Here is a 12,625-nt window from a genome sequence, read left to right as displayed (position 1 = left end):
ATTGAGGACCCTTCATATTGAACAGAACCGATGATCTCATGAGAGCAATAGCTTTTCTTCTTTAATTTTTTCTTTAATTTTTATCTATTCCTCTTATTTTTTTAATTATATGCAGAAACAATTTTCAGCAGAGGCTTCCTGACATTTTGGGATCCAAATTCTTTCTCTCCCTACCTCTTGTCTCCCCTAAAGATGGTAAATAATTTCATGGAGGTTATAACAATGCTGTAATACACTATATATTTTCCTATTGCCCATGTTGTAAAAGAAGACATGTATCACATATATAAAATAAAAATCATGAAGGAAATTACTGACATTTTGTAAAATAGAAAAATTGCTATAACTGTAAAAATGCTTAATGCTGAGCAGATTTCCAGGTTTGTCCAATGTATTTCAGTAATGCATGGAGAAGAGAATTTTAAGTTAAAACAGATTAATACCATCATTGTGTAAGAGAGGAACTTGAACTTAACCTGCCAGAAGGAAGAGATAAGCAGATTTTGAAGGCTGAAGGACCAACTGGAACCGGGGAAGGGAAGGAAGGAGAGAGAGTTCTGAAGGAAGCAGAGAGAAAATTTGAGGATCCAGGTAGTTGGGAATGGAAATTTTTCTGGGAAGCCTCCTCCTGTGACTCCTAACCTAGTTCCAGAAAAGACAAGCTTAGTGAATCTGACTTCAACAGGAAGCTCTTCACTATAAGAAGAATTCCTCTGAATCCCCTAATGTTAGGCAACTAAAAAGTCAGGACATCTTCACAATTGATCCCAGGGAGGGTGAGGTAAGCAAAACCTGATCTTGCCAGACTTTGGGGAGAAGGGGTTCAGCTACTTCTAGGGACCTCCCACTCCCTCTTTCCCAATACCTCATTCCTCAATTCAGTTGCCCTACCCTTCATTTCTTCCCTTAGAATAAACAGCTGTTCATAAGAGCAAGTGGCTAGCTTCATAGTATCTAAGAGAGGAAGAAGACTTCTTTGAAGATTGGCGGGGGGAGGGAAGTGACATTTTTCTCCTCAGAGAGGGAGAAGTTCTTTATATCATATTTGTTTCAACCAAGTCTCTTAGGGAACATAAATTTGTGATCCTGAAGGCATCCAGAGTGGGCTTTGCCAGGAAGAAGAGAGAGGGAAATCAATCCATCCACTTCCTCTTTCTACTTGACTCCAATCCACCTCTACCTCACTCTGGTTCTGTCTCAGTAGCAGGAGTGTGGAGATTGGATTTAGCTCTCCCCTGATTGTAACAATGAAGGCACTTAGCTCTTCCTTTATTGGGAAGATTGAATTGTAATACACAATCTATTTTTAGTTTTTTATCACAATGAGAATTTGTTTGTAACTCAGTGTTTGAAGTATATCTACACATTTTAACTACAAAGAGGTGTTAACTAACTACAAAAGGTGAACTATCCAAAAAGGGTGTTAAGTAACCAAAATAGGTGTAATCTAACCAACAAAGGGGTGAACTAAAGAGTGGGCAGTCCTGGAGAAAAGCATCTGCTGTGATTGGCAGATGTGAAATTTAGGGGAAGTGACACAAAAGGAAAAGATCTTTAAAAAGAGGATCAGAGGCCAGAAGATTATTCGATTTGAGATGGATGGAGGATTCTCTGACTCGAAGTTAGACTGGAGGAACTAGACCCCTGGAGGAACTTGTGCAAAAGACCTCAGACTGTTTTTCCATTTTAGACAGTCACTGGTCACCTTTGGTGAGTGAAAGGCTGACTTAGTGACCCTTCCTTTTCTGGGAGGTTTACACCTCTGAGAAAGGCCCATACTATTGAGATATTTTTCCGTGGCTGGGGCTTAGAAATTTAGAAATACTAATTGGTATCAGAATAAACCAGTTCTCCCTCCCTCCCTCTCTCTCTCTCTCTCTCTCTCTCTCTCTCTCTCTCTCTCTCTCTCTCTCTCTCTCTCTCTCTCTCTCTCTCTCTCTCTCTCTCTCTCTCTCTCTTCCCTCTATTGTAAATAAACTACCATAAATTCCATTTACTTTAATAATTCATTTTGGGATTTAGAAATTAAATCCCTGGCAATCACATATAAAAATATTCAGAGTCCAACAACAATTAAATCTAATAGCAGGCTCCATTCTCTCTCCACTGATATTATAATTGTTATGTTAAAAAGTATGAATGAGTTATTAGTGCTTCTGAAAGTACTTCTAGAAATAAATTATAATACCTATTTTCATCCATATAGCAAAAATTGCCCTTGCTGGTTTTTCACTGCCTGTTTTCCATCCTTTTATCCTTCAAGATTCTCAAAGGGGAAAAATGTAATCATTTTAACCTTCTCATTCCTTAATAGGTACTTTCAAAACATCCTCTCATATCTTTAGGTACCAGTGATATTCCATGACCAAAGAAGGAAAGTTAGTGTTTTCACAGTACTATTTGCAAATTACATACTTCAAAGGAAACAAATTAGTATAAAAATAATAAGTGTTAAGAGATTTTTTTAAAAAATTAATTTCTCCCTTTTTTATATATAAGAGAAAAAGGAGCAATACAATTTTTCTGTAAGAGACTCCCTGCTGTGCTACTTGTCACTTACTGACAGTTAGAAAAGTGTGACTTAGGGGAGTGAGTTGCAAAGAGTTGCAAAGGTCTTTTTGTCTCTGCGTCTCCTGGGGAGAGGTTGTTCTGGTAGCACTCTCTCTGGTTGGAGACAGAGAAACGAAATTAAGACCATAATAGTCATATTGATTATTAATAACCTAGATAGATAAGGTAGATAGATAGAGTTATATGATTAGATAGTGAGAGTAGGAGAGTGCTTTGGCCTAGCAGAAGATACTACCCTTTGAGGGTAAGGGATAAAATTTATGGTTGTATTGAATATATTTTGAGTTGGTTACTAGGGATTTAAATTACTAAATCCTAATGAATTACGCAAGTCAGAATGACTTTTATAGTAGTTTAGTTACAACAGAGGGAAGAAATTAAGGAAATGAGAGAGAAAGAAAGAGAGATAGCTGTTCTGGCTTGGTCTGAACCAGTCAGGAATTTAGAGAGCCAAACCAAGAGCTTGGGGGGAAAGAGGATTAAATCTAATGTGGCTTCCAGCGACAAGGCCTCCTCCAAGATGAGGGGTCTCTCTAGAGGCTAGTGATTCCAGAAAGCCAAGGAAAAAGGGGTCCCAAGATGATGGGCCTCTCCAGAGGCTAGTGACTCCAGAAAAGTCAAGGAAAATTGAGTCAGCCTTTTCACATACCATGTGAAAATCCAAGGGAAACAGTTTGAGCTCTCATGCCCAAGCTGGTTCATAGTCAAGTTCCAAGGCAAAATTCGCCTCACAGGAAGTGACTGCAAAATATAAAGGCAACTCTTTGCATCACTTCCTGTGTATTACATGTACCAGTGGTGGCTTAAACATGGCTTTGAACCACCTAGGGGGTCAGTCAATTGTTTCTGATTTGTCACTTGCTAGCATACCTGAGTCATAGACCTTCCTCCCCATACTTAACCCTTAAGTGGGGTATATACATTCCTGGTGGTTAAAATTCTAAAAAATAAATACGGTAGAGAAGATATAAATTTCACATGAGGCAGATAGACTTATGTTTTTTTTTAAACAATTTAGTTAGGATTGAGATCTGTGGTATAATTACAAGCTTTTGTAAGATTACTTTCACTTTCTTCCTTCCTGGTTCCTATCTTTTTTTTCCTAATAATAAACTAAGTGTTTTGTGTTTAATAAACTTTGCACTGGCTTTTGTTCAAACTCCTACCCCCCAAAATTTAACCCTTTACACAAGAAGATTAAAATGGAAAATCCATACCCTCTTCCTCTTTTTTTTTCCTGCTGGCCTGGTTCTAGGACTTTGAATCTGTATAATGCAAATGATTGAACCTGTAACTTCTCTCCATGTTAAAAAAAAGAGTAACTCAGTATAATTAAATGAGCTTTAAAGTGAAAAATAATATGTTTGGATCTGCATTCCAACCCCAACAGTTCCTTCTATGGCTGGAGATAACATTTTTCCTTATAAGTTCCTTGAGGTTTTCTTGGGTCTTTGCATTACTGATAATAGCTTAATTTTTCACTAATGATCATCATATGAAATGATATTCTGGTTCTACTCACTTCACTCTGCATTACTTCACATAAGACTTTCCAGTATTTTTTTTCTAAAATCATCTTCATCAATTCTTAGTATTCCATTACATATACAGTGGTATGTGTGTGTGTGTGTTAGGAAACTGTGATTTTTTTCCTTCAATCCTCAGTTGATGTCATTAGATATAAAAATATCTGTGCCATGATTCCAAGTTGAAGATATGGCTATAATTATGAGAAAATAGAGGTGGAGCTCTCACCATGCTGAGTCTGTGGCAAAAGCCCACTTAGATATGCAACAATTTCTTTTATAAGATTTTGACATTGTTAAATTTATTTGTGGTTGGACTGACAATATATTATTAATTAGATGGTCACCAGGGATTTAATTTCTAAATCCCAAAATGAATTACTAAAGTTAATGGAATTTATTGTAGTTTATTTACAATAGAAGGAAGATATTAAGGAGAGAGAGAGAGAGAGAGAGAGAGAGAGAGAGAGAGAGAGAGAGAGAGAGAGAGAGAGAGAGAGAGAGAGAGAGAGAGAGAGAGAGAGAGAGAGAGAGAGAGAGAGAGAGAGAGAGAGAGAGAGAGAGAGAGAGAGAGAGAGAGAGAATGAGAATGAATTCTGGCTTCTTCTGATACCAGTTAGAATTTCTAAGCCCCAATCAAGGAAAGAGAGTCTTAAGAATTTGGGCCTTACCTAGAGGCTTCATGCCTCCAGAAAGGTGGGGTCACTGTCAGTTTTTCACTCACCAATTGTAACAGTCTAAAAGAAGTCTGGGTGTTGGTCTTCCACTTGCTCCTCTGAGTCAGTGACTAAATCTCCGAATGCCTGAATGTCTGAATGTCCATCTTCCCTTCAGCTCTGAGTGACTGATTCTTCACTTCAAGCCCTGATGACTGACTTTTTCACTTTAGTCTTTTTTCCCTCTATTTAAAGACCTTTTTCTCTTGTGTCACCTCCTCTAAATTTTCACATCTACCAATCACAGTAGACACTTTTCTCCAGGACTGCCCATTCTTTATTTCTTTCCTTCTTTGGTTAGATTTTCTACAGGACTAACCATTCTTTAGTTCTCACCTTTGGTTAGATTATATATTTTTGGGTTACTTAACACCTCTTTTGTTAAGTTCACCTTTTGTATTTACTTAACACTTTTCTGTAGTTAAAATCTAAAAATAGATTGTAGCTTACAATTCTAGCTTCACTATAAAGGAAGAACTAAGTACCTTCATTGTTATAATCAGGAGATTACAGTTTTATCTTCACAATAAAGAAAGAGCTACATATCTTCATTGTTATAATCAGAAGAGAGCTAAATCCAATCTTTACAACATCTAATTAGTATAAGTGATTAACAAGACAAAATGTTCAGAGTATGTTAAATCATGTTATAATAATTTGGTTACAATTGATAATAATTAATAAATCCTAGTATAGGGTAAAGGTAAGATACATTATGAAGAAATTTAATCTCATAATTACTAATCCAGAACCATCATCCCAGTTCTGGGAGGAGATAAATCATAATACCTTATTTTGATCATAAGACACTGAGAGAGCTGTAGTGAGCATAAATCTTCACAAGATTAATTAATATCTGGACATGCCAGGCAATTTTCCTATGAACTCATTAGGACATCAACTCCAGTTAAGCACTTAACATTCTAAATGAGCACAACTTCTCTCCTCCTTCATGAGTTTCAGATTCTCTAGATAACTATAGGCCTGATTTTTTTTTATTCCTACAACAGAAGCTCTTAATCTAGTTAGCTGCTTTAACTATAGTATTTGAAAGTACATAGTTTGGTGTGTAAGTATTCTATGTATGTGTTATTATATCTCTACCCTTTACAATACTATATGCTTTCAAATATAATGGTTAATATACTATTATTATAATTGATAGGTTTTATAAAGTTGGTTTAATAAGTAGGTCTAATCCTTCAAAAATTTATAGTTGCAATTACCTACCTAAAAGATTATATGAGATCTCCTGACTTATGATCAGTGACTTTAAAGTAATGTATATATACATCCTTGCTCTTTTTCTTTTATTTCTTTGTATTGTTTATTGAAAGGACATGGATAGTTTTGTACTGCTATAGGTGTGGTTCCAGATTGCTTTCCAGAATGATTATGTTCCTTCATAGCTTGACCAACAGTATATTTGTGTTTCCATCTTCCAAAATCCCCATTTTCCTTTTTCATATTAGCCAAAATTTGATGATTAAGCTAATATCTCACCGTAGTTTTAATTTGTATTTCTCTAATCAATAGTGACCAATAATTTTTCAAATGAAAATAGTTTTGATTTTTTTCATCTGAGAACTACTTTTCATATTTTTCAACCATCTATCAGTTGGGGAATGACTTGTATTCTTATAAAATAAAGTGAGTTCTCTATATATTTGAGAAATGAGACCTTAGTTAGAGATGCTTGCTATAAATTTTGTTCTTTCCCTTCTGATCTGGGTTGTATTGATTTTGTTGTCAAAAAAGTTTTAAATTCAATGTAATCAAAATTATCCATTTTACTTCTTATAATGTTCTGTAAGTCTACTTTGATTATAAATTTGTACCTTTTACATAGGTCTTCTAAGTAAGCTATTTTGTACTCCCATAATTTGTTTAGAGAATATGAATTTCTCAAAGCTTCAAGTAATTTTAGTAAGAAAAATATCTCTATTACAGTGTTTATATCGATTTGTCTGTCTTTCTCTCACCATTAGTCTCTATCTCCTAATCCCTAACTATATCTTTCTCTCTCTTTCTTTCATACTTGCAGAAAAAAAAGAAAAATTCACACAATTAAATTGACATTATTTTAAAGAGAAAAGTTGATAGGAAAATAGTAAGTAGTAGGACCACAATCAAAGAATCTGTAGATATTTACAATCATTCACATAAAAAAAAACACTATTCCACCTCATTTGGGAACTAGCAAAACAAAATTGAATCTTAGATATTTTTCTTGTATTTTAAAATCAAATCCCTGGAGGGGCTCTCTTTGGATGCAATGTCATTGCTATAAGAAATATAAATAGAAAACTATTTCTATATGATCAGTGAAATAAATGCAGAAGAACCCAAACATTATACATTTAGTTAATTGTTTAGTGACCCAATAGACTTAGGAAGTAGTTTTCTTAATGCAGCTACGACATCCTTATTTCTCAGACTGTATATCACAGGGTTAAGCATGGGAGTCACAGTTGTATAGAAAAGAGAAAGTACTTTGCCTGATTCTGCTGATTGACCAGACCTGGGTTGTAAATACACAATACTCCCAGACCCATAGAATAATGCCACAACTGTGAGGTGAGAAGAACAAGTAGAGAAGGCTTTGGTTCTCCCTGAGGTTGAGGGAAGTTTCAGAATGGTAGTAATGATTTTTAAATAGGATGTGAATATCAACAGAAAGGGAATTAGGACAAATAACAGAGCAATAACATGGACAGAGACCTCTATCTTATACGTGTCGCCACAAGCCAGTTTCAATAAAGGTGGGGCCTCACAAAAAATATGATTGATTTTGTTAGGGCCACAGAAGTTCAGAGAGAAAATCAGGTATGTTTCTTCTATCAGAATTGGGACCCCAATCATCCAGGAAGCCACAACCAGTTCAATACAAATCTTATTATTCATGATGAGAGGATAGTAGAGAGGCTTACAAATGGCTACATATCGGTCATAAGCCATCACAGCCAGAAGCAAGCACTCTGCAACTCCCAGAATATAAAGGAAGCAAACTTGTACAGCACAGGCTACAAATGAAATAGTTGTTTTTTGGCTCCAGAGGTCTGCCAACATTCTGGGGATAGTGACTGATGTGTAACAGATTTCTAAGAAAGAAAAGTTCCCAAGAAAAAAGTACATGGGGGTTTGGAGAGATGGATCAACCTTGGTTATGACAATGAGTAGACCATTTCCCATCAGTATACAGAGGTAAATTACTAAGAAAACCCCAAAGAGAAATCCATGGAGGTTGGGAATTTCAGAAAATCCAAGTAGAACAAATTCTGCCAGAAATGTGAGATTGTCCCCAGCCATTATGATTTTAATCTGCCTGTGGAAATAATGAATCCAGAAATAAGAATCCCTTACTACTTTGTGCCTCAGTTTCTCTCTCAGCAAATATCAAAGTTTCATTAAAAATCTTCCAAATGATACACAAATTTAATTTCATCTTTTCATCATCACCCCAGTCTTCTCTTATATTCAAATTCTCTCTATAGCAACATTCTATATTTTTAAAGAAAATTTCAAAATCTAATAAAATTTTTGATATCTATTTTAGAACAAACACTCTAGTAATATTCTTTAACTGACACACTCAGAAGAAATTATCCTTAAAAGATCACAATTCTATACTGTATTTTATATTTCTTTGTTATTACATGATATTTTCCTAAGAGCCATAAACTTCATATAAAATATGGTATGAAAAACAAAAACACATATGATTTTTCCCTAAATGGTTTTGTACTTATTACTTGGTATTTTTTTACCAGCCTATCTTTGCTTATGACATTTATCATGCCCAGAAGATTTTCTCTCTATTTTTAAAAATTTATCAGAATACTAACATTTATTCTTAGTCCATCTTATTTCCTTGATCATACTGTGTAGAGTTCTCTTGCCATCTCTAGTCAAAAGAAATTTCTCCCTTTCTTGAAATCCCATATCATATGATCTGGAAAAGATATTGGTAAATTAAGAAATTCCTGCTCCATTTAACTTCAATGTTCCTATTCTTTGCTTATTAACTGGCTTTTTAGCACCTTAAGGTCAATAACGATGCCTTATATAATTTTAAATATCTTTAACTGAATCCTGAGCATAGTATGTATTCAATAAACATTGTTAGTTGGATTCTATTACATTTATGATATAAATTGAGAAATATATACTATGCCAAAAATATTTCTACTGATAAGTGAGGCTGAAAATTCAAAATTTAGAAAATCATGGAATTATATTAACAAATTATCCCATTTTAATACCATTTAATTAGTCATTTTCTCTTTTCATACTTTAGGAAGCTTGATAAAATTATTTCCAAAGTAGCATACTAGAAAATTATTCATTGGAATACTGAGACAAGCAAGTGGATTAATTTTAATACTTCAAGATTAAAACCTGAACATGGTCTATTTTACTTTTACTTTGATCATTTTGGGAGACTGAATTAGCTGCAGTCTTGCTAGATCAAAAGGTATTCAGTTTTATATCCCTTTGACCATAATTGCAAATTGTTCTCCAGAATTTTGGAGCAGTTTTCTTATCCTGGAAGAATTAATTAATTAATATAAGTATTTTTCCCTCATCCCCTACAACTCTTAGCATTTCTGATAGTTGTGCAGTAGTACACCTTCATTGTTTTGATTTACCTTTCTCTAATCAAGAATGTTTTAGAACCTTTTTTTTAATATGACTGGTTCTTTTTATTATAGTCCAGTAATTCTTAAATTTCTATTTACAATCCCTTTTCCAGGTCAATTGTTTTTCCAATGAAATATTTCACATGTATTTTCATTTTATTCTATTCTTTCAACTTTATTTTATTGTTACTTGACTCTTCATGGCATCATTAACTTCTTGCACAATTCTAATTATTAAGAAATTATTTTCTTCCATAATATTTTGTATGTCTTTTTCCATATGGTTAGTTCTGCTTTTTAACAGATTCTTTTCTTCAGTGAACATTTTGCCTCTTTTACTATTTGGCCAATTATGTGTTCTGTTTAGTTATTATATTGCCTTCAATTTTCTTTCTATATGTATTCTTGCATAACTTTCATTTCTTTACCAATTTTTATTCTACCATAATAACTTATTTCCTTAAAATTTTCTAGGATTTCTTGCTGGTTTTGGTTTCAAATACATTTTTCTTTGAGGTTTTGTTTGCATTTTTTCACATTGTCATGTTTTTCAGAATTTATGTCTTGGTCTTCCTGACACTACAGTAGTTTCTTTAAGATAAATTTCTTTTATTTTATTATTTTTGTTCATTTTCTAGCCTTCTTTTTAAAACTGCATATCAATATAATCTTTAATAATCATTTCATGGCATTTTGTGATCTATGTTCTGTTCCTCCCTATCTTTCCCATTCCCCCAAACAACATTTATATCCTATAAGTTATACCTGAGTCATCATGCAATTTGGTTTTCCTCATTTCTGATGTTGTGAAAAGGACACATATTGCTCATAGGAGAAAAATAAAAACTCATAAAGCAGATACAATGAAAAATGTAATGCATCTATCTACATTTAGAAACTATCAGTTCTTTCTATGGTGCTGTGTACTTTTTTTCATCACGAGTATCTTGGAGTTGTATTAGATTGTTACATTGCTGATAATAATTAAGTTATTCATACTTGATCATTAGACATTATTGCTCCTACTGGGTACAGCATTCTCCTTGATCAACTCATCTGATTTTGCATCACTTAACTAAAATATTTCCAAGATTTTAAAAATATTGTTTTCTTCATCATTTCTCAATGAACAAAAGTACCTTAAGTACAATCATATCTCACAAATTTCTTCAGCCTTCTCCAAATTAATGGATACCTCTTCATTTTCCAGTTCTTTGCCACCACAAAAAGTATTGCTAATTTTTGTATGTAGGTACTTTCCCCCTTCTTTGATATCTTTGGGATATAGGCATAATAGGGTTATTATTGGGTCAAAGGGTCTAACCTGTTTCTTGACTTTCCATCATATGTTAAAGTTGGGCTCTATTCCCCTGGGAGTGGGGAAGCACTTTCACAATCTTCACATTTTTGGTGTTGCTGTTTTCAGAACTAATGATGGACATCTGCAAGTTGTTTTTTTCTTTTCTTTTCAAGGTTGTGTGATCCTGAGAGAATTGTGGTCACTGCTCTATGGTTCAGCATTATGTTTTGTTTTGTTTTTTCCTGTTCCCTTATTGTTATTCTTGGCCCTGGATCTGAGACCAAGTAATCTGCTCTCTAATGACAAACATCTAAATTCTCATTACTACCCAATAACTATGAACTAGGAAGCTTATAGGCAACAGATTTGACAGTCAATGCCAGCTACATCCAGTTCTAGAATAGGGTTCTTGTTCTCATTAAGACCAGTTATCTGATACTTACCATAAACCAACTCAGAGTTCTTGAACCTGCTGTGGCTGTAGCTGTAACTGTAGCCACCAAGGCTTACTGATATTACTTCTGTCAATCCCCAGGCCTATGCCTGTCCCATTATTACAGACCTTTTCTCCATAGCTTCTTAGTTCACTTAGGTTGGAAAAGATTTCCAGTAACTTCATTGCCTCTGTGATCTTGCAATCACTCTCATTGAGGAAATATGATACTACTGTAAGATCAATACAGGAATTGGGACTGACATTAAAAACATTAAAATTTCAATGTTATGTGTATTAACAGTAGATTTGCTCTAATGAATTTTGGAAGAAAATTAGATTCAGGTTTGAGGTAATATTTAAGTAAATGGTGTTTCAGAAGCTGTTTTAAGAGAAAACAAGGATCTAGAATTATTTCTCTAGTTTTTGATAGACTAAGATTATAGGAATCACTCATCCTGCCAACCATTTAGTAGCCTGATATTAGAAAGTTTCCAATTCATATTCAAAAATATGTTAAAGCAAATAGTCTCATTTATTATTGTAACAACTTATGTTCCTAGAATAAGAAACTCTGCAGTTCTTTTTAAAGGACTATTCCTGCAATTGTAAGTTTTTGGTCTCTTCTATACTTCTATACTCTTCAATTTCTTTTTACTTTCATACATTTTTCCAGTTACTTTCAAAATATCCCCTTTACTCCCTTGACCTACCTTCATATATATGTGTATATATATATATGTGTATATATATATATACATATATATATACACATATATATGTATTTCTTTTTCCTAGTATTTTTAAAAAATTATCCTAATTTGCCACAAAAATCTGCCCACTGTTTAGGTACTATAAGTGGGTTTGAAAGGTCATATTAAATGATAATTTTATCCCAAGCATCAGAATTTTCTATTAACAAGAACAGATTCCTTACTATAATGATTAATGTCTTTACCTTCATTCTGACCTGATTTCTTTGACTCACAAGTATTAGACCCTCCGTCATGGATTCCTCAATCTTGTATATTAAGAGGAAATATCTCCTTCCTCATGCTCATACAAGAAGTGTGTTTACTAAATAGAAACATGGTTGATGGAGTTTCCTTGTGGAAATTACTTTCTCTATGACTTACATAGGCCCTGCCCTTCTCTTTCCTATGTTTATCTTTCTGTGTCTCTCCATCTATCTTTCTCTTATCTTTGATTTGGAGGATATTAATATGATATTCATCACTATTCATCAATCAATAAGCACACTTTTTTTAAAATTCTTTATGATTAGAGAAAATGTTGCTTCAATTGTGTTTGACTATATTGGATTTGGCATTATCTCTGACTTCCATGGGAAATATATCTCAAATTAAATAATAGAGGAGAGCATGTTTCAACGGTTTTTATTTCATTATACATTTGAGTAAAATGAGGCAGGGACAGCT

The 12,625-nt window shown here is 33.8% G+C and overlaps 1 protein-coding gene across 1 annotated transcript; it reads right to left on the bottom strand.

Annotated features, from left to right (window-relative positions):
• Positions 1-7,177: 7,177 nt before the first annotated feature.
• On the bottom strand, positions 7,178-11,372 carry LOC100022392 (olfactory receptor 10AG1-like). Its single transcript, XM_056803760.1, has 2 exons — positions 11,227-11,372; positions 7,178-8,138 (listed from the first exon to the last, which is right to left on the bottom strand). The coding sequence occupies exons 1-2, from the start codon at positions 11,370-11,372 to the stop codon at positions 7,178-7,180; spliced, it is 1,107 nt and encodes a 368-aa protein (XP_056659738.1).
• Between the last annotated feature and the right edge of the window lie 1,253 nt (positions 11,373-12,625).

The sequence above is a fragment of the Monodelphis domestica genome, chromosome 6, assembly GCF_027887165.1.
Source record: "Monodelphis domestica isolate mMonDom1 chromosome 6, mMonDom1.pri, whole genome shotgun sequence".
In the NCBI taxonomy this organism is placed as follows: domain Eukaryota; kingdom Metazoa; phylum Chordata; class Mammalia; order Didelphimorphia; family Didelphidae; genus Monodelphis; species Monodelphis domestica.
This window is presented reverse-complemented; position numbering and strand designations above follow the sequence as displayed.